This window comes from Dermacentor silvarum, chromosome 11 (genome assembly GCF_013339745.2).
Source record: "Dermacentor silvarum isolate Dsil-2018 chromosome 11, BIME_Dsil_1.4, whole genome shotgun sequence".
NCBI lineage: Eukaryota > Metazoa > Arthropoda > Arachnida > Ixodida > Ixodidae > Dermacentor > Dermacentor silvarum.
In genome coordinates this window covers 50,247,785-50,270,596 of record NC_051164.1, presented here as the reverse complement: position 1 = coordinate 50,270,596, position 22,812 = coordinate 50,247,785, and the positions used below count along the sequence as shown (strand labels likewise).

Below are 22,812 nucleotides of genomic sequence, written 5' to 3'. Positions count from 1 at the left end.
AAGAACAAGTAAGCATGTTGTAATGCAGTTGAAAAAAAAAGAGACAACGAATACCTGCGAACAGTTGCGCCGTATTGCCATTTCCCCAGTGCATCCAGTTGAAGATGTACCGGTTTTCTTCTTCGGGGTGGCAGCGAAAGAGTGCCATGATTGGCTGAAAAGAAATAAGTTTGTTGTCACATTTTTTAAGAAGATGGCTGCGGACACTTACATTTGCTGACCAAGCCTTCGCAATGTCATCACGTGAACACCACTGAACCGCAACTAACAACACCGTAAGTCGTAATCTGCTTCTTAAACGAAAGCGTCAAGAATCATGAAGAAATGCAGTCCAAATTATGGTGTTTAAGGCCCAAATTGACATACGGGCTACGAGGGACGTCACAGTGGAGAGCTACGGGTTAATTTAGACAGTCTGGACAAAAATAAAAGGGCACGATGCATTTTTTTTCGCATTCCGCCCCCTTCGGAATGCTGCCTGCGCGGCAAGGAATCGTACCTACGACCTCGTGCTGAGCAGCAGATATCGAAATCCACCGCGGCCTGTAACAAAATCCTTCGCTACTCGTGGTTTCCATTGTTACTGAACCATTGCAGCCGCCAGTATAACCTCTAACATCTAACCTCTAAAGATGTTAGTGTGAAACTCGCGCGATATGGCTATTGAGACAACACAACCGCGATCTTTTTTTTTTCCTTTTCTTTATACAATAATTGAGTCATTCAGAAAAACAAATAATTTTTACACGGTGGCTGTGTGGGAAGGGGTGGCAAAAAAAAAGCAAGTAAGGGCCTCACAATGTGCCTAAACCTGCCCTAACCTATCTTAGTGCGCCTTCGTGTTGTGTTTCATCCCTCGTTTGTCACCGAGTTTACCCCTGTGCCACAAACATCGAAAACCATTCAAAGCGTTAAAAGAAGAATGTATTGTTTGTAATACATTCGACCAGGTCACTTTCGAGTCGCTGCGCAGTTTACATTTGGCCGGTCAAAACAGAACGTTCGAAACACATCCTCTGTCTCGGAATGCTCGGACGTCTTCGAATTCCTTCCAGCTCTGAGCGCCTAGAGGAGCACGACCGAGATCCGACAGAATTACCATCGCGTGACTCCACCGATTGCTCTGGAAGCCGCTTGGACGTTCGTCTTGGGCGCTTTTTCTTTTTCTCTGGCTTCCAAGTCCACAGGCATCCGCATTGCTTCAAACTCATTCGGAGCGCGGTAGAAAACAGTCGAATGTACAAATAGTAGTAAGTGCTTACAAGTGAAGTCTGCTATCTCACAATTTACGCCCTTCGTAAGTAAAGTATTGACGGGTACTGGTAATACGTAAGATAGAAAAAGGTTGGTAAGCTTTTAAAAATTCCATAAAAGAGTGCTTCGTCTGCGTACCTGGCAGACTCCCAGGACCACCGCTGTTACTCCCAGAATCGGATGCAGGTTCCCGCTCTGAATGACAGAGAGTGTGAAACATGCTGAAAGTCTTTTCAGTGACTTTCGCTTTGTCTCTGTGCTGCGAATGTGGGTAAACACTGCGTACCGCACAGGTAACAAGAATCGCGCATGAAATGACAAAGAGGCGCAACTTTTAGACGAAAAGGACAATATGCATAACGGGTGCGCTAATCTCCTGTACTTCTGTACTGCATATATAAATACTTCAAATCAAATTTACAATGCTTTTCTTTCATATACGGAAATGGTCGGCCACTTTCGATAATTATTAGAGAGCGGAACTTTAGGGCAAAGTTGCTATTTCTTTCTTACGTCCTTATTGTGCATCTTTAACTTATGAGCAGGAGCTATGGGTCTATAAAAACACTTTAGTTGCACCTTTATTGTAAATATAAATGCCTACTTCGACGTTCGCGCCTGTATATGATTTTCAGAGCCTAAAAATGCCATTTTCTGCCCGTTTCGTCCTGGCCTCGTTTCGTTTTATTGTTATAAACCACTTGGCAAGTGAGACAGCCGAGTATTACCACAAACCCGTTGGGGGTGTACAGGCTCTTACTAACAGCTTCGTAGCAGACGAGAGCATCGCTGTGAGAAGGGCACAAACTGCGATACGCGACGATACACTTCAAGATTACTTAGCATATTTCTGCGCTCACTTCAGGCTTTTAGCCGACACCATCGAGAAACCTGAATGCTCGGGCACAACTGTGCCCAGAATGTGGGGCTCATTTTGGACGTTCCGTAAAGGTTCACCACCATCCCCAACGGGTCAAGCCCTGTTAGAGTTAGTTCGAAACTTCAATCTGTCCCGGTCAAAAAACCTGGGTTTCATTACTGAAGACAAAAATAAACTGTGAGAGGTTCTGGCCAGCGAACATTCTGAATTCAATAGGGCAACCAATCACTGAACGTTCTGAATTACAAATATTTGCCGCCAACTTTGGTGGTGTTGAGCGTTCGTTTTCCGCATACGAAACCAATGCCCAGTGTAAAAAAAAAGCCCAATATAAAATCCGCGAACCTTCAGACGGTACTTGTTTGTCCCTGATTTGACAAATTTTGTCAAAGGCAGCCTTCACCAGCAAACTGCGATATGCTCCCTATTGCAGTACGCCTGTGTCTGTTCTTAAGAGCAACTCCTTATTACGAAATCCTTTCTGAAGAAGAGCCCTGTTCCTTACCGTCAGCCCTTTATCAGCCTTTGTGCCCGCCCACCATCTCGCTTTGTAAATTGAAATCTCGGAACTAAAGTTGCAAATTTCTGGAACATGGATTACATGAGAGCTCACTTACATAGTTCCATCCACCTGATGTGTAGAATATGACTGCCACGCTTGTCAGCATAGTGACTACAGCGGTCGCCATCAAGCCTCGGTGAAGCTGTAATCGAGGAAAAAGTAGCAGAAAGCAACGGAATCAAAGGCTGATGGTATCGCTACAGATTACACATTACATACAATTACTATGACAAATTAATTATGCGGAAAGCCGCATGGGGGAGATATTCTTATGAAAGGGCAACATTATCTGCCAGTAAGTACGATGAAGCTACCGAGAAAACCCAGGCACGTTTATAAGAAAACACCAATTTCGCAGTTGAAGAGATACTACGTGAGAGCTTAGCACTCCTAAATGTCTAAGTAGTATACTTAAATCGTAATGTCTCGACAGCTGCTCGCGCCTGCATCACGAGTGACTCAATTTGCGCACTCTCATTTATGAAAGTGACGTTTATATATTTCGTACCTCTCACAAGCTTGCGATTTCGTGGACACTGTGATGTGCTCGCGTACGATCGAAAACACCTCGAGGTTTCTGTTAAATATTTCCAAAGGGAGTGAGTTACACCTATACCGCTACAAAAATGCGTGACCACTGATTCGATTGAACTTCGCTCCTTTAGTACAGAAGTATAATGCTCTGAAGATTAGGTCACGATCGCACACATTTGTTCTCTCGTGCTAAAGTCGCTCTTTGAGGCGTACGTCTGGCACATGCGTCACGTATTAGTTTCTCGCATTCTTTTCTTGGGACCCGGGCGCTTTGAGGCGCTGTGTCAGACTGCATTGCCTTCGGGATCGGCCCATATTTTCTGTTAGCTTAAAGCCCGCCTGTGAGGCTGTGACATCAAAAATTCATCCTCACCCGGTTATCCCATCATGGACTAACACGTTTCCTGGGCGGTTGTTCTGCAGTCTGAGCTTACTAGGAGGATAGCACATTGCCGAGAGGGGCTGAATTATTCGGCAACTCGTGACTCAAGGCTACCAAACAATGTTCTGCAGAAATCCGCGAGGTGGGCGAAGTTTCATGAACGGGAAAATTTGTATGCTAGACTTGTTTTGCTTCCCCCGGACGAGAACAATTTTTTTTTTCTATTGCGAAGTCATTTTCGGAAAAGTTGCATGTTTTGCTTCGTGCGATCGTGAGGTCTATGACATTTTTGGTCGTTTCATAATTTATGCCTTACTGCAGGTCTTATCGCGATAATTTCAAATTTGGCTAAGGCAACCGATTCAAGCTTAATGTTCTGGTTTGCCTAATTACGAGTTATCTTCTAATTTCAAACCGGGATGTGCTGCAAGTCAGGTTAGTTTGGGTGCGCGATATGCGTCGACGCTGCAGTTATAAAGTAGTCTGAATACCAAGCACCCATTATTTCTTCTTTCTGCCACCAGATTAGGCTGAAGCGCATTATGTTTTGGCTAAGCGCGTGCAAGTATTTTCCATAATACTGAAAAAGGAAATCACAACACATAAAAAGCATTTTCTAGTGATTCTTTTAAACAGCATGACCCTACCACTGGTTAATTGTCGAAGCACGCGAATCGGAGAGAGGAACAGAGAAGTATGTCAAGGTGGGGACCTAGCTAGGTTAACCACACGGCTGTCCACTGGGCTACCCTGCACATGACAAAAGGAATGAGAGACGGAATTGAAAGAAAGGAGGAAAAGACAGAAATTTGGAGGACGCTTAAGCTTCGCCTTTAAGAGTGGAACGCGATAGCATTCTAAGATCCCTGGCTGCTTATCAGGCTTCCCGGCAACTGCAGCTGTCTTTTTTCTCCACCTTCGCCTCTGCGAGCCGCTGTCGTCTTACGTTGCCGATGAGGCGAACGCCATCTGGGTGGTGTTTTTGCAAGTAACCTACCCAGGCGCGCCGCTGTATGAGTGGTAGAAATCATGAAAAGGGGCTTGCGTTTGAATTTCCGCGTACGAGAATTATGTTTTCTCATATATTCAAATTACAATTCGACGCTATCACGTCTGTAGGTTGTGGATACGTCGTACTTTACGATTTTTCTGATGCATTTTGCTTTGAAAAATTCAATTATTTCACCAGCGCCGCTGCGCCACGCGGAGGGCATGCGTGGTCGGAGTGGTTCGCGATGATTTTTTTTTTTTTTTGGCCTCAGACGCCAACGCCGAGACCGCCACCGACGCTGACGCCGGATTTTCTGCGACACGGGGCCTTTAACGCTGTCGCGTTAAAAGACAAAAGGAGACAGAGTTCACGTGCACATGCAGTAGCGAGCGAAGGCTGTCCATAAACGTCTTGTCCGGTCCGTTCGTTTTAGCAAAGTAAATAGAATGAACGCAGCTTTTAGGGGTGGTGATGGATGAGGCCATACACCCAGGATTTTTGCCAGCTCAACACAAGCAATGAACGCCACTTGCGGAGTGTTGTACTTTCCGTCTGCATTATATGCACACCCTGCCGTTGTATAATCGCAGTCCAAAGCGATTTGATTATGTGGCTCAGGAACTAGTTATTACGAAACGTAGCTCCGATTTTTCTATATCCCAGCTAGCCTAGGGTACATCAGCTTCATGGGTCTCCCACAATACTTGTTAGAAGTGAGCACAAAGGACAAATCGTCTGGGTGGTAGACCTACGCTGGTGCTGACTACAGTCAAGCGCTGACTGAACTAATAAGTCGAATATAAAGAACTCTATGAATCGATATTCACAGAAAGCACTGTCGTCATTTCAAGTAAATTTCAACTTGAGCAAACTTCTGAGAGCGGTTAAGCTCCTACACGCAATGGGCCACGAGATCAAAGTCGCAACTAAAGCGAGCGCGTTTTAGACGTCTGCCAAGTTCGTTCAAGTCCCACAAAATACCTGTGCACGGGTAGTCTTACCTGTCACGCGAAAAGCTTTCAGGTTTTTACAAGAGCGTAAGCACAGAAAGTGCGGGGAAAAACTGCATTCTGAATGAAGTTTCGCCTTAAACACAATTCATGCTTCAAAGAAATGCCATCAGTGACGGTGTGCTTACAAAGAACCACACTTTGTCGCCCATGATCGTTGAGCCTTCCCAGGATGGCTTGAAATGGCGAGCGATCATAATGGCGAGGCTCACCAGGTAGAGCCAAGCCAGAATCATCATGTTTCCTGTCGAAGAAGGCATTATATATAGACACGTGTACGGGTGTATGACGAAAGAAAAAAACATGGTTTTGTGCAGCCAAGCATGAAAGCTTTCGTCAATGAGTATCGTTAGGTGAAGAAGAGAACGACGACAGCTCCAAAGACGACGAAAAGTCGAGACAGCCTGGCTGGGCTCTCTTTTATCTCCGGGAACGTTATGTATTTGTAAATACATCTTGTAAATAGTTTTACACGCGTAACAATATCTGCACTGAAGCAAAGCAGCGTACTTCCTGCCTGCTTGGTTGTCCCTGTTGATGCAATGGATCAGCCACCTTGCAACCATATGCCGGTTGATCTTTGCTGCAGTGGAGATCGAGTTCTCAACTGTTACAAATCATCATCACCCTATATTTATGTACACTGCAGGACGAAGGCCTCTCCCTGCGGTCTCCAATTATCACTGTCTTGCGGTAGCTGATTCCAACTTGGGCCTGCATATTTCCTAACTTCATCACTCCACCTAGTTTTCAGCCATCCTCAACTGCCATTTCCCTTCTCTTGGCACCCATTCTGTAGCTATAATGGTCTACCGGTTACCTACCCTACGCATTATATGACCTGCCCAGCTCCATTTCTTTCTCTTAATATCAGCTAGAATATCAGCTATCCCTGTTTGCTCTCTGATACACACCGCTCTCTTCCTGTCTCTTAATGTTAGGCCTAACAATTTTCGTTCCATCGCTCTTTGTGCGGTCCTTAACTTGTTCTCGAGCTTCTTTGTTAACCTCCAAGTTTCTGCCAGATATGTTAGCAAAGGTACGAATGCAATGATTGTACACAAATATCGAGCAGCAAATCAATCATTGCTTGCAGAAGTGGCAAGCACTCACCATGCACTAAGATGAGCGGGTTCCTGTCGGAACCACTCTTGGCCAGACGTTTCTCTCCAAACGACAAGGTTTCCTTCGACGCTAAGCGATGCTTGTGGTAAGTTTTATCTGCGCAAGGTACAAGAAGAACGAGGTACTGGGGGTACTGACCTGGGGTACTGACCAAGAATTGCCATTTTCCAGTATCACATACACCATGTTGTAGTTGTCTGTCTGAGCACATCACCAGTGGCGCCATACTCAGTGATTCAAGTTGTCTGCTAGGCCAGACAGCAGCCAGCGGAAGACTTGTAAGTAAAAATTTATATGTAACTAAAATTACTAATTTGGGGGTGGGCGAACTTTATTTACTTGGTAATGCTGAGTGTAATTCAATAACTTTTTCATGCGTACGCATTCTTTCGCGAGCTCCACAGCCCGGTCACGCGAAAAGTGTAATGCCTTGTATCTGCACAAAAATGCGTAATTTGCAAACTTAAGACATTTAATCTTGAAGATAGTGTAAATGTAGATGATTAGACGTTTTTAAGCGATAAGGAACAATATAAAGCAAAAACATAAAAAAGAACACCCACAGTGATGCATAGGAGCATCTTGGAAAAGCCTATGGATAATGTTATAGGTAGAGGTGGGCCAACTCAAATTTTGGCGTGGGCCAACTTGAAATTTGGCGGTGGGCAAACTTGAAATTTCAAATGGGCCAAAGTAAAGTTGGGGTGGACCAACTTCAAATTTAAGGGTGGGCCAACTAGAAATTTGAGTGTAGCCCAACTGAAATCTGGAGTGGGCCAACTTCAATTTGTAGGTCGACCAACTTGAAATTTTGAAGCGTGCAAAGTTGAAATTTTGGGGTGGGTCAACTTCAATTTGGGGGTGGGCGAACTTGAAACCTAAGAGTGGGCCAGGTAAGTTTCGGGGTGGGCCAACTTGAAATTCGGGGGCGGGCCTACCTAAATTTATGGGTGACCTAACTTAAATCTGGGGGTGTGTCAAATTGAAATTTGGGGATGGGCCAACTTAAATTTAGGCGTGGGTTAACTTGAAGTTTGGGGCTGGAGAGTGACCCAACTAAAATTTTGGGGTAGGCCAACTTAAATTTGGCAGTAGGCCAGTTTGAAATTTCTGTATGGGCCAACTTGAGATTTTGGCGTCACCGAATCTCCAATTGAACGCTGCTGAGCATCCTTCGAGCTATGAACACATCGCGGGCAAGCGAGCATGCTGAGATGCTTGACGCGTTTTCATTGGGCCTTACCGAGTTGCAGTCAGAACGCAGGCGAGAGCTTTTGTGGACAAGAAACGCGCGCGCATAACACAGGCTTGCAAGAGCGATAGCGAGGCTGACATGATATCGCGGCGATGCACTCTCTCCTCGCGCAATGCCTCACGCGTTAACGGCAGCCCTCTCTCCGGAGCGTTGCGCGCGACTGGAAGACGGCGCGCTACAGGTGTGAGATTGAGCCGCGATCACCGGCTCACCCTCGCATGCTTTCCCTAACGCATACAGCATACAGTGCACGGCGACGATTTTATCGCCCTTTCAACTGCTATGCTCCGTCGAGGCGTGCTCGTGCCTGGCGTTACGGCTCAATTGGTGCGATTGCACTGAAGGGGCCGGATGCGGCGAGAAAATATGACAATTGTCTACTAAAGCCTAATCACTCTGCCACCGAGAAGGCCATGGGTAGATGCGCATAAGCTAGGAAAAGCGACTAAGCAAAACTAAGCAAAAACAATGTCACAGTCGAGCCAAACAATGCTTACGCATTAGTAGACAATTCTCAAAATTTCTGTAGCTTTTTTTCTGGTAACCAATTACACGTAACCAGTTACTTTATTGACGAGACAAGCTGTAACAAGCGACGCAGCCTTGAGAAATTGAATGGGGCGGTGACTACAGTATAACGCCCGAGATCGTGCCACGCAGCACCCTCGCGACTCCGCATGTTCAGACAGACAACACCGGGGGCTCAGTATTCGTTTGTTCGTCTTAACGCTCTACCTGATGGTGACCGATGAACTGAACACAGGGTGATATGTATCGATAACGAAGGCCACGTTAACGCCTCGAAATCACATTCGGGCGATTTTCTCAGCTTTTCGATACTTAACCGGGAGTGACTTTTTTTCAGGTCCCAGCAACAATGAAGCACTGTGCTTCATAGTGGGTCCAGATGCAAAGTAACCACAATCTTGTGCGCAAGATCCGTATACGTTAAAACACCACCCTACTTCCCAGTACGCACGTCAAATGGACTGGCTGACCTCCCTAAGTTGTCGGTCTGTCGGTCACGCTGCTGCTGTCTTCACAACAAAAAAGTCGCAGTTTCGCCCGAAAGGCGAAGCACAGATTGCGATAGCAAATTAGTGGACAGCTATACGAAGTAAGGATAATAGCTTTATCGGCCATGTAAACTTGTAAACAGAGGCACGCTCACTAAATTAACAAGCATGGTGTCACGCGCGCACAAGCAAACATGAACGCATCTTACTCGATGAGCGCGGAAACTCGCTGTCAAGACGCCTCTTCACAGCCACAATCTCTCTCTGGAGTGAGTAAGTGCGGCAGAAGCAACGAGCGAATTGACCTTCGTGAGGCCGCTCGCATCAGCGCAAACTAAGCCACGAAAACACAGCGCAGGGCAGACTCTCTGCGCCCCTTCCCCTTCATACCTTCCCCCCCGGAGCCTTGCGACCCCGGAGGACGCGTGCGGCCGCTCGGGCCGCCCGTATAGCAAAACACCTCCCCCCCCCCCCACCCTCCCTGCCCTCCCTCCGGATCGTTGCGTGCGACTGGAAGACGGCGCGCTTCCTTCCCGCTTCCCTCCCCGCGGGCTCGAGATTGAGCCGCGATCGCCTGCTCGCCCTCACATGCTTTCACTCGCACATACAGCATACAGCGCGCGGCGACGATTTTATCGCCCTTGGACTTTGCACGGAACTTCACGGCGACGACCACGGCGACTCCTATGGCAGAAATGCGCCTGGAGTGTCCATATAATTTTCCATCGCAATAAAACGAGCAACAATGAGCGACGAATTTTTTTCACAAGCAATTGTTAGCGCAGATCAGCAATGTATGAAAGGCTGCAGAGGACGCACCGAAGGGGCCAGGCCAGCTCATCCTGTTTACCGCATCTATGCAATTTTATTCAACGTTCGGAGGAAACTAACGTAGAAGTAATCGATTCCTATTAAGTAATTACTCAATTACTTTCCTGGGGCAGTTATTGGTAACTGTAATCAATTGCTTTGCTCATTGAAGTAATTGTAAAGGGTTACTTTTTTTCTGTAAAGTGTAAAGTCTGGCCAGCAGCAAATTGTTTATACAGACACATATCCAAAGGCACATGTTGTCTGGTCGGCAAGACAGGAACCAGTGAGTACCTAGGGGCCGAATCTAGAAGACACTTTGGTCACTGAGTATGTGAAAGAAGTTAGGTCATCATCATCATCATCCTATTTTATGTCCTTTGCAGGACAAAGGCCTTTCCCAGCGATTTCCAATTACCACTGTCTTGCATTAACTGGTTCCAACTTGCGCCTGCAAATTTATCTACAATGAAGTTACATATATACCGCAAGCTGGGTGAACTTCCTAAAGAATGCTAGTCGCAGTAAGCTTTGTATTCGGCCCAAGATTTGCGGCTCCTGCGCAAGATAGCTCCCTGTTTCCCGATGAGAAACGGAGCCGTGATGCCAAAGTGTCAGAGACCGTTAGTAAGGTTTCCACTTGGGCTTGTTGGTTTTTCATCATGAACGTGCAACATTGCGTGTGAAAAACATGGATGACAGAAGGAACACGATTCCACACACGGAGCGCAATCTTGTGTGTGTAACCATGCTTCTTCTGTTCATGTTTTTTACGCGCAATGCTACACGGTCAGAGACCGGTTAGGCGAGTGAGAACTGTGGCTGGATTAATAGAGCGCGCGAATGAAAAGAGAATGAATCAAGGTTTCGCTATACCATTCGTAGGTGTAAGACTGTCTCCCTTTGCGAGGATAACAAAGTATTTGTTCTTGGCCAGGTCGAAGGTCTTCTCTTGGACAGTGGTCTTAGCCTTCCTTTGCCAGCTGCACTTGAGCACGCCGTCGGTCATCGCGTGACTGCCGAAAATTATGCCTGCAGTTGGCTGCAAACAACAACAAAGAAAATATAAATTGAGAACATTTTGGGCAGCCCGTAACGAAAGCGTGCAACAAGCAAATAATGTCCCGAACAGTCACAAGCCTCCTTCAAAAAGATATTATACTCATAACGACTGCGCTGTGTATAGCGGTACAACTCTTAAAAGAGAGGTTAAAACGAAGCAGTGCATCAGTGTAGACATGCGAAATAATTCTTTCACAACTCCATTTTGGTTATATTTCGCGCTAACATGGTAACCGCTAATAAATAAATTGATGGTAACAGTCCTATTAATTTATTTATTTCGCACCGAAACACCTGCACTTGCACGTCACTGTGAGGTCACAAATTTCAAAGGTGTTTTGCATATTTGGGTCATTGCAGTAACAATAAAAGTAATTGAAGCCTAATAAGTTCCGTCTTTGGCTCTTTTAGAATGCGTCCTAGCCCATCTTTAGTGATAACAAGTAATTGCTATCAATTACTTGTTATCACTTGGTGAGTTCAGAGCAGATGCCTTCAAAACCATGACGTCAGAGCGAGCAGGTGCGGAAACTTGAAGGCGGCGTCGCCATTAGCCTTCTGCACTTTTATCGGTTCTGGCTTGTAAAGCTTTGTTTATTTTTCGCTTTTATGGCATTGTGGAAGGCTAACTCTATATACAAACACAGCTGAACTTAACTTACTTTCTTTTTCTTTAGTGTACCTTTAAGAAGGAAACGGAGTTAAAATCGAAGCGTGCCCCTTGGCGCGGCGTCGATATTGCTTTTTTTATTTTAGTATTTGGCGCTGATTGTGACGGTGTTTTACGATGACGGACGTTCAAGGAACGACGCGTGTGGGCGAAGTTTAGGTGCAACTTTTGAAATTTTTTACGTAAATGAGGTCGCTCAATTTAAAATCGCATTGCAAAGTCAACAGTCAACGAGTATTTTTTTAGGTTCAAGTGCGCAAAAAAAAAAAAAACATGCGTTTGCCCCACAACAGCAAATATTAAAAATTTACCTAAGCTAACGTCCATATCTTTGGGGCTCAGTTTTTTGCACAACAAAACCTTCCACCCACAAAGCACTAAGCACCACCCACCAGCCGAGCGGAAATGCAAAATAACACCCGTGTGCCCTGCAAGGGGTTCACATTAAAGAACAACAGGTAGTCGAAATTAATCCGGTGTCCTCTGCTACAGCCTACCTCATAACATATCGTGGTTCCGGTACGTAAAACCCTAGAATTTAATCAATTAAAACACCGAACGTGCCCACATTCGTGACAGAAATCAGATGAAAACGCTACCTTACCCTCCTCTACTCTTTGTGTTTAGTATCTTGTGCCTTATTTTTGAAAGTGAAAGGAGACTTTAAAGGAAAGCGTTTCCAAGGTTCAGAGCAGATAAAGAAGAAAGCGGTGAAAGCACTGGGGTGCATCAGTTTTCAAGAGTTACCGAAAATGTTTTCCGCGATGGTTTATGCTATGGAAATGTTCGAGGAGATGAGTGAACTTGAAAAAAAAAAGTATTTCTCGTTACTTCTGGATCTTCGCCTCCTTGATTGAGACAAAATCGAACAATAACAGTAACCATCAATACATTTACGAAGACAAAGAAAAGTTCCGTCACGTATTTAATAACCTCGTGTCCCACCCGTTAACAACTTTCCCGTTAGGTAGTTTGTTTCAAAGTATGGCGTTATAAGACATATGTTTTTTTTCGGTCTTTTTTTTTTTGGGGGGGGGGGAGGGAAATTGGCAAGTTTTTGAGATTGTTTTCTGTTTCTTTTCTTTTTACCTTTCTCTGCTTGTGCAGTTGGCCTGTTGCAGATAAGGTAATTCTACTCTCCGAGCAGCATTACCCAAAGACAAGGACATTACTTCCACGCAGACTCACTATGTATAATCGGCAAATTAACAAACATCACTAATTAAAATTTTAGCTAATAACTGTTTGGGACATACATATATATGCAATCAACAAATTGTAGCCGATAACATTGCAATGCATACCCATCTAAAATAATTTCTCAAGATGGCACAGGTTTCGAGATATGTGCCATCAAACTTGCTTTGAAAGAGCACTGTTGTTCCACTTACTTTTCTAACAAAACGTTGTTTTATGCATTGAAGAACAAAATAAATGAGACGTCCATCTATTTTGTCGCGCACCTGAGGAATGAATATCTCGAAACTGGTGCGATACGGAAAATTGGCTCTTATTTCCTTGCGAACTCACCGGCTTGAAATTGCAATATTTGCCGTAAAATTATGAACGAGAACCTGGCTAACGATAACTGGCAAACTTTTGTTAATTAATCAACAGTGAATTTTGATTTCTCGTGAAATGACCGCCTGTATGAGTAATCCAGCATGAGTAGTAGAATTGTGCCACCTGCAAATGGCGATTTTAAGAAATGCATAATCCCCCCCAAAAAAAGAAATAAGAAAGCACCTGGTATGTCCAGGTACTTCAAACAGCACGTGTGATATAAATACGCCTGAAATACATGCTTAGCTATGCGCTTAGCTTCAGTGCCTGGCGTAATGATACGTAGTTGTCCTAAGATTGCACCTGGTGGCACAGTTAGCAATTGTGAGCTGCAGACAACTTTTAACTCCAATTGGTGTTGCGTCTAACGTTGATTAGCCTCATAATAGTATCAGGTGGAGAAAATTACTATTATCTACTCCTTGCTAAGCACACCATATTTCACATACATAAAGAAAAATAACAAAGCATTGATTGATTGATAAGTTGATTCATTCATTGAGTCATTCGTTGATTCATTCATCTCGGACGTTTTACCATTACCGCTACCATAAAAGCAGCACATGAATTAAAATGTGAAAGTGCGCACCATTATAACAATTTCCGCGTTTAGATTGATGATATAGAATAAAAGCACGTACCGTCTCCAAGACCATATTCACCGTTCCTGCTACGTTCCAAGACTCGCGAATTAAAGTTGTGTCTCCCGAACGGACGCATTCCACCACGCTTGTGAGTTCCTGGCACAAAGAGAAACGAGACACCGGTGATAAAGACCATTAAGGCATTGCTTCCATTAGACGCCATCACTTCCAGCGAACACGCGTGCTTCACGGCCGACGCCACGCGAGCAGTCGGAAGCACACTTTTCGTCAATTCCTGCGACTCCTGGAGGAATATGTTCACAGCTGTTTCTGTCTTTTATTTGTAGACTTTATTCATTATTAGATCCAGACCTGCAGGCGCCATTACTGCAGGGGTCGGGGAATAAAAAATAATAAAACTTATCAGCCGAGGTGCGGCTCACACTTTCTACCGGCAACGAATTCCGTACCTTAATGGTCCTCAGGTCTCGGCACTTTCAATGGGAGATGGGAAGCGCCGACCATGTACTGCAATGGCTGATCACGAGTGGCTCTCGGGTTACATCACACGCCCTCTAGCGTGTGACGTAAGCACGGGGACTCCGCTGCCGCGCCGCGTTCGCTCGCTCGCTGCTTAGGATAACTCAAATGGAAGCTCTTTACTTTTTGAAACGGTATAGGATGCCTTAGGACGCTTAGATCTGAAGCGAGGTACGCCAAGGAAGAAGCATGTACTTGCTGCGGTGAAGCTAGGGAAACGATGGAACATGTTTTATTAGAATGTGAGGATATTAGAAAGGAGGTTGGAGGTTTGGTGACAGACATGTAGAGAGACCACGAACCACGGAGTCAAAAGCAAAGAAAGGAAAGGAAAAAGACACGCGTAGGCAAGAAATTTGACAAAATAAGAAAAATAGAGCGTGGTGACGCAAGCCGTCATCCCATTTCAAAGGGGACGCTCATAGCCTCCATCCATCCATCCGTCCATCCATGCTGCTTGACGCGGTCGGTCGACCTGGCCTACTCGAGTATTTGAACTCTCGTGAGACTGCAATTTCAGTACTAAAGTGTGCGCAATGCTTTAGAAAGCTATTCAAATCGAGATCAACCGAAGTTACCGTTGATGAGCCGTCGGTATTATGCTTAGTGTGATTAGAGCACTGCACGGGCCGATTTTTTCACGTACGGCCCTTTGTACCCTGCCGCCCGGCCGATCAAACTTTTATGGCGAGACCCGGGCCCGGCCGGGCCCGAAATAATCTTACCTTGCGCCCCGCCGGCCGCGACCCGTTTACCTTGCCCGCCCGGCCCGAGCCCGTTCGAACGGCCGACTGCGAGGGGCGCGTCTTTCACGGGGAGTGAACGCACGGCGGAGAACAAACGCGCGTTCTGCGCCGTGCTCGCTTAAGGGCTGCAGAAGTAGGCGTCTCTTTTCTCCTTTACAATCACCATATATGTAGAGCAAACGCGCCTTCTTCGGACGCGCGAGAGGCCGTGGGGGAGGGGGAGGGAAGGGAGGCGACGTTTAGCTGCGGCACCAAGTGCCTATTTATATCAGAGGCTCCAGCAACAGTCACCAACGCCGCACGCATTTTTAGCTAACGCGGGCAAAACGCCGATGGCGTCGACAACAGTTCTGCGTGTTGTTGCTACCAAAGCCGCTCACCTTACTTCGTATGACATTGCTGTGTTGCTATCGCATTCATTGCTTCGCCCTTAGGGCGAAACTGTGACATTTTTTTCAGAGTTGAGACGCGCGAGAATAACTCGCTGCACGTTACATGCACACCACCAGAAAGCCCGGCCCGGGCCCGTGTCATAAAACCCGAGCCCGGCCCGGGCCCGGGTCAAAAAGCACACGCCGTGCCCGAGCCCGGCCCGAGCCCGTGAAAAAACTGCTCTACCCAGCCCGGCCTGGCCCACGGGCCGGGCCGGGCCCGGTCTTTCGAGTAAGCCCGAACCCGTGCAGTGCTCTAGTGTGGATCATCCCTCATGCCCTCTGCTATCCACCCTTGCGTACATTTGCGTGCGCGCTATAGATATCTTGGGAAGATATTTTGTTCCTTGGTTGCGATGGCACTCATTATAGCTTGTCCGCATTTTTTTTTTACGACGATTTGCAAGACAGGGCCTGTGGTGCTGTCGCGGTGCTGTAATAAATTCAACGTTTGCCTGTGTACATCGCACCCCGCGTTGTTGGGTGGCACTCTACGTTGGTCACAAGCATTTCAATTTTGTTGCTGCGTAGTGCTTTGAGTACACTATAGAAGGGCTTTTTATGCCACTCCATAGAAATTCACTGGTAGCTGCGGCGCGCTAATACAGTGCATTGCAGAAAAAAATGCGTCATTTCGCCGCAACGTGGCATTAGGTAAACCGTGGTATGTGGTGAGGCACGATTAAAGCCGAACTTGCTTGAAAGCACGGTCAACCTGTGAAGACAGGCATTGTGTAGCTGACTGCCAAGTCCCGGCTTTGTCTGGCATATCGTTTACTTTCACTTACAAATAAAGATTCTCCGCATTTATTATAAAAAACAGTTAAGCTCGAGGAGAGTAACAGCGAGTTTCAATGCCAGAAAATCCACCAAGCTCCCAACGAAGCACAGCTGTTTACAAAGCAAAGCTTACCGACACACAGCCAGTTGACGGGTTTATAATGGTTGCGAAATATCTAGAACCTTTATCAGCAGGGTGGGCTAAAAAAGCGTTGTTGCAGAGTAATGTGTGGCGGTGCTGGCATTGTGAGAGGTGTAGCGCTTAAACACAAATTTAGTTTTGACTCACGCGCTCTATAATATGAAAATAAACACACCAGGACGCATCGCAATTTCTGCATCGCAATTTCGTATAGAACTCAGATGCAGTGAAGCTTTTGAAAAGGCCAGGGTATATAGAAAGAATAGCACCGAACATAAAGTAAATTGTTTGCAATGTCTTGGGTGGATTTGGGAGAGCTACATCGTACGTGACGAAACGGGGGGGTGTGAAAGCTTTCTCACACAGCTTCGCCGCCTCTGGTGTATGCGTTTCTCGGATTGGGATAAAACTAAAAATATTATTGATCTTGTTTGTGTGCGTGCAAAAGCAAGCTCTTTAAATTAAGCTGTAAAAAAGAGGGTAGCCACCATTTTAGCGGTCTCGGAGATCCCCGCGGCTATCCACATACGCTCGGCGTCGGCAGGGCCGGTGAGCTCGAAGTGGTAGCTGTCTTCTTCAGGCTACGTAGGAGACCAATATTTCGCAGCTTCCCTTCGTGATGCATCCGTCCGGAAATCCGAAACAACCCTTGGTCACACCGCAGGCCTTTTGCATTTCATCCATTCCACCCTGAAATAAAGAAAGAGAAGAAAGAAAATGCACCAGCAAAAACGGTCGAATTTCTGGGTTACTCCTTTATACAGGGTGTTTCACTTAACTTGAGCCAAACATTAAAGATATACATATGCTACATAGATAGTCAGAACCAAAGTAATGTTGTTTGCGGTCAGTTGGAGATAGTTAGATAATTTATATCCATTCCGCCTAATTAGATACTTAGTCCTAATTAATTAACCAATTTCTCAATTATTATAATTCGAGGAAAAGTGTCAATAATGAAACTGTAGAGCAACATGAGATACTCCCGATATATCTTTCTGTTGCTCAATACATGCTACATAAAAGTGTTTTTCCGAGCGTGAAAGGTGCCCGCAAATACGCGCAAGGTGCCTCTAGCGGCCAGTCGCGCGGCAATTTGCGGTGCCCTAGTGCGACACGTTCTCGTATTTTGCTAGATTTCTTTCAGGCTCGGAAAAAGAAACGTTTATGTACCACCTACTCATCAACAGAAAGCTGTATCGATAATTTTTCAGGATGGTCTACTATTTACGCATCGACACTGTTGCTCTGAATATAATATTTGAGCAGTTCATTATTTATTGCTAACAATTTATGTAATTAGGCAAAATGCAAAACAGCAGTCCGACTTGCTCCCAGCGACAGCAAACAACATGACCTTGGTTCTCTAGAGCTACCTGGCACTTGCATATTTTGTTAATATTCACACAAGTTACGTGGCTATAGCTCAAATAGCTATAGCTGCCCTGAGAGAAGGACGGGAGGGGGGGGGGGGGGGGATTGCCGTGCTCAAGCACACGGGAACCAAATTGTGGCTACGCGACATGACAGACGTGCCGACCGCCTCAAAGAGTTAGCTCGTACAAGGGAACGAGTGTGTTAAGGTTTTAATATGTTCTGTCGTGCAAGCGCACGTTGCCAAATATGTAGCGTCTTTTACTATTGAGCCCGGGCGTCTGGTTCAATCGGCCACGTAAGTTTTCTTTTTTAAGTGCGAAGCACTTTAGGGGCTGCTGCGAAGTCCGAGGTCCAGCGGCCACAAATGTTCCATGGATGGTGCCGTGCCGGGTGCCAGGAGAAGTACAGAGAGATCGGAAAAGGGTTCTATATACAAATGTACATCGTATATTACACGAAAGGCTCCGTGATATTGGAGCCGTCTACATGCTAACGTATTTGCATATCCGAGCGTTTACATCTCCGAGCGTCCCGACAACACTCAATTGTAAGGCTTTTTAGCAGTTCCATTTCCCCCTTTCACTCGTCGAGGGATTTCACTGTGGGTCTTCTCGGCCATTCACAGTCGTCGACCATTCGCAAAATCTCGCCCATCATTGGCGCCGTCCCACCGGGCTCCACCTTCAATGTCGCTCGATCACCCCCTCATACCAGGCAACGGGTGGCACCTTGAGAATCAAACGTCGAAGCTGTTCCCACGGAAATGCTTGACGTTGGCACTTTGGAAGAATTAGTGACCTCTCCGTGACGGTCGGCTTGTCAATCAGGAGACTGGCCTTCGCGCAAGCTACCGCCGAGCCCCGTCGTACTCCGGGTGGGTGTTGGTGCTTCACGGAAACACACCAAGAGCGACGTTGCCGTTTTAGCGACGCACAAGGCCGATTTCTCATTGCAACCTGGGCTCTAATTGCTCGTCCATTAGTCCCAGGTGACGGAGATGCAACCCGGCCTCGAGAAACGATGAAGCGTAAGCAGCACTCCACAGCTGCACGCCTGTCGGTGAGGCATCCTTTGTCCCGAAGGACCGCCAGGCACAACAGGGCTGCCGGCGTGTCAGGTCGTGGTCACGCGCAGAAACAGAGTCAAGACAAGTGCACAATTGATCAAAACCGGTTCAAAATACACTAACATGATTCAGGATAATTTAAAAGACCGGAACAATCAAGCATTAGTGCATTAATTAACATAAATTCGTTAAAGCCGCTTGTAACTATCAGCAAAAGCATTGGCTCGATGGCGTTGCGGTTTGGCTCCATGTGTGTGGTGGTTTCCCACCAGTTGTGCCGTAGTACAGGTGTCAAAACGGATGATGGATTGCTAAACACAAGATAAACACAGCATAAAACAAGATAAACACAAGGAAAACACGGGCCATAACTGCTTCGCACTTCCCCAGGTTTCACGTTGTGTAGAACTGCATTACCGCCGAGATCACCAAGGCCACTGTCCCGGACTGATACTCAATTTTTTTTCTTACTTTCTTTTATTGAGCGTGAACTTGTGTGCGAGCGCCCTCTGGATCTCATCGGCAACTGCAGACACCCAGATGACATCTCAAGTATAGCCCACAAAACTAAACTAAACGCGTCATCTGGTATACATACGATCCGGAGATAATGTATAACGTTAGGGCGAAACACTTCCCAATGCGAAATCATTCTCTCCCATGAGGCAGAAAAGCCGGCATTGTCCTCAACGAGTGTTACCAAAAATCATAATCAGCGCGAATTAAGGTGGATTAAGGTTGGCACAAATTAGAGCAAGGTAGATTAAGGTGGATTAAGGTTGCTACAAATTAGAGTAAGGTGTATCAAGGTAGAGTTGTGAAGGACACGTGGCAATGTATGACATCACCTATCATGGACGCAACCAATTCATTAGAGGAGGCATCGTGCTTTCGCATTCAGATCACCTAAAAATGCTTAAGTGACTAAATTGGTGCAAGCCCATGCGCCCAAATAGGTAGTCGTTTAACGCTGGAGCAGGGGATCTGGTTCAAGGCTTACCATCAGACACGTAAGTTCTATTTTCCCAACGCAACCGACCGCGGCCGAGAGATTATTCCGACGACGACGCCGCAAAAAAAAAAGCCCGAGAAGGTGTGTAACTAGGGAATGCTTCGCAGTTGGAATGAAGATAGTAATACCCTTGTATAGCTCACCTGTGGCTCGTCGTTCTCTCCGCCATTATCTCCGTCATTATCTCCGTCATTATCTCCGTCTTTCTCCAGCGCCTTGCCCTCCTTGGCCTGATCGTCGCTTTCGCCGACCGAGATTATCGGAGAATCGGTCGTTCGGGGCTGCTCGTCAGCTTCCTGGCGCTCCGCGTCGCGAAGACGCTCGGCCGCCGGCGACATTCGCGGCTCTTTTCCCATAACGATGGGATCGGAGACAACGTAGTGCGGGGTCGCCTCGTGGTTACTCAAAACCAGCGCCCTGAAAGGTAGAGAGTTGCGGGTGAAGATAAGCAAGGCGCTAATTAGATCTATTTAGCAATTATTCAGGTGATTAAAAATCACCTTGAAGAACAGGTTTTTATTTCTTTCTCTCTTTCTCCCCTTATGTTCATATCTGGAAGAGGAGGAAAAATATCTGAATGTGAAACCTCAATGTTCTCAAGGGTAATATTAACTTTTCATTGGTATACGCGTATTTATAACACATATTGCGATTTCTGAAACTGAAGCTTACTATTCATTAAAACATGTTTCCTGAGCAGAAATCCTGAGACTAGGGCAACTTTCGCGGTATTATTCTTTTAAAAAATGCTAGTTCAAGTTATGCTGTTCTCACGCCCCCCCTCTAGGAATTCGGAATCATTTTTAACTGGAAGGCCAACGCATTCGTAGATTTTCGACAGACAGGCGTTTTTAAAAGGGTGTTGTTCATGAGGATTGCTGGTAAGTAAAGACGAGACTCACGAAAGCTTTCGCAAAACTGGACCAGGGCCTTTTTTCTTTACAAAAAATACTGGCAGACATGATCTCGGGATGACTTGAGAAGTGAACGCGATTAGCAATGAAGCAATGGAGCGACACGCAGTATTGCCACCACCGAAACACGTCACGCATGAGGCGTGCAATTGAAACACGTCACGCATGAGGCGTGCCGCACCACAGTGCCGCAGGAAAGCCTGCGCATGGCGCGTGTCCCAAGTTGGCGTCGAAAAAGTTCAATGACGAGCGGCGCACAACCTGCGACACGTACACAGCGACTCAAGATGGCGTTAAAGGTGCCCCCTTAAGAACGGCACATATCCAATATCACATACTCGGCGGCTCAAGTTGATCCGACAATTCGTTTCGAATCGGGTTCTCTCAGCGCAACAGTGCGTCGACGTTCTACTCATTAGACCCATGTGCTATACCAGTGACCCCAGTTGGCATGAAACAGGTTGATACAGACAATGAAATAAACAAACAAAAAGGTAGACGAAATTACCGCAAACCGGGTCAAGTTCAAAAACAATGCTAATCGCTTTCAATGCGTTAGCATTCCTTAGGTACATCACAAACTTTCCGGGGGCTATCTATGTACCTATGAATGTTTGTATCTTACTGTTTTCCCGCCAGTCTGGGTCACTGTGTAGTCCGCGGTCGAATGGTTAGAGCACCGGCCTGCTGTGCTGAGGGAACAGGATTCGAAACCAACAGTCAGACTAACTTGAGTTACTGAGTGTGCGGTAAAGTGTGCATATGTACCTGGTCTTCAACGAACCTCTTCCCCGCCGACATAGGTCACTGTAATGCGGGACTGGGTATGTACCAATCTTCAATTAAACTCTTTGACGCGCGACATGGAGCACTGGGTCTGTGCTGGTCTTTAGCGAACACATTTCATGCCAACTTTGGTCGCTGGGCGCGTGTCAGTAGGTGTGTGCCACTCTACAATGACAAAAAGATTCTTTAAATTTCTGCGATGCCGGTCGGAATCGAACCATCAACGTTTCACGGGTTACTCGAGGACAGCAACGCGACACTTTGGCAGGTTGCACCGCAAAAACACTGTGCATGTGCCGCCGTTCAACGACCCTCGAGCCAACTTGGGTCACTGAGTATGTGCCACTGAGTGTGCGGCAAGCGAGGGCACAATCCTTAGCGTTCGCACGCACCGCCGCGCCACGCTTGTCGTCTCGGAGGCCACGCGCGAGCTTCTCGGCGGCGCCACCAGATGGCGCAGCATGATTAGAAAGAAGAACAAGAGCTTGGTGGCGCAACCCACCGCCACGTTTCAAAGGGGACGCTCATGGCATCCATCCATCCATCCAGTCATTCTAAATGCTAAATGCATTCAATGCGAAAGGCATTACCGCTGGCAGCTATCGTGATATGGGTTCCGCGAAATGTTTATGCTAAGTGTTTTCGTAAAAACAACTGCCAGCCTATCGCGATGCTGAACATATTAACGAAGGCAACCGTCCAGTGGCAAGGAAGAGGTACGAATGAAGAGCCGTGCGAATTCGATCCCAGAAGTATTCCTGCGCCGGGAAGGATATTATTGCGATAGCAATCATATGGACACTTCAACCAGATTTCTGCCGTCGGCATCGCCGTCGCCGTGAGGTTCCGTATAGATAAAATCTTCGCCGCGCGCCGTATGCCCGAGCGGAAGCGTGCGGGGACGCACGCTATCACGGAGAGCGAACGCACTCAATCTCCCACGCGCAAGCGAGGAAGCGGGAAGCGAGAGCGAGCGCCGGAGTGAGCGGGGTGGGGGGGCGCACTTCTACTGTGCCAACAACCGCGCTCGTCGCTCGCCCGCACCGTCTCTTATCTCCACACGGCTCTGACCTTTATGCGCTGTGCATTCGCCGCTCAGTTTCCGTTGAAGCGATAGACCGCACGTACCTTCGCCCGCTGCGGCGTATGCGCTTGCTGCCAGCGTTTTGACAGTCGTTGTCTGCAGTCATTCAGTGTGATCTATTCATGTTTGTTTGTGCGCGCTCACACCACAGTTAGTAATAGTCGGGCCACATTTTCCAACGCACGCTACACATGCAATGCTGCCCGGATCGGCAGTGCAGCGCTACAGGTATGTCC

General features: G+C 46.7%; 2 protein-coding genes across 5 annotated transcripts in view; both read right to left on the bottom strand.

Moving 5' to 3' along the window:
• Positions 1-16,995, bottom strand: part of LOC119432577 (putative ferric-chelate reductase 1) — a 365,279-nt gene extending 348,284 nt beyond the window's left edge. Inside the window, exons 1-8 of one of the 4 annotated variants that reach the window (XM_049659387.1) lie at positions 16,826-16,995; positions 13,756-13,854; positions 10,696-10,861; positions 6,727-6,834; positions 5,742-5,857; positions 2,752-2,838; positions 1,393-1,449; positions 55-154 (exon numbers count right to left, since the gene is read on the bottom strand). In XM_049659387.1, the coding sequence (XP_049515344.1) occupies positions 55-154; positions 1,393-1,449; positions 2,752-2,838; positions 5,742-5,857; positions 6,727-6,834; positions 10,696-10,861; positions 13,756-13,854; positions 16,826-16,864 (772 nt within the window). In that variant the 5' untranslated portion in view covers positions 16,865-16,995. The remainder of the gene's footprint in view (positions 1-54; positions 155-1,392; positions 1,450-2,751; positions 2,839-5,741; positions 5,858-6,726; positions 6,835-10,695; positions 10,862-13,755; positions 13,855-16,825) is intronic. The other 3 variants (XM_049659389.1, XM_049659390.1, XM_049659388.1) reach the window with 3 other exon arrangements.
• A 3,074-nt stretch (positions 16,996-20,069) lies between these two features.
• The window catches only part of LOC119433002 (uncharacterized), a 28,213-nt gene continuing 25,470 nt past the window's right edge, over positions 20,070-22,812 (bottom strand). Inside the window, exon 3 of the mRNA XM_049659396.1 lies at positions 20,070-20,209. Within this exon, the coding sequence (XP_049515353.1) occupies positions 20,192-20,209 (18 nt within the window). The 3' untranslated portion in view covers positions 20,070-20,191. The remainder of the gene's footprint in view (positions 20,210-22,812) is intronic.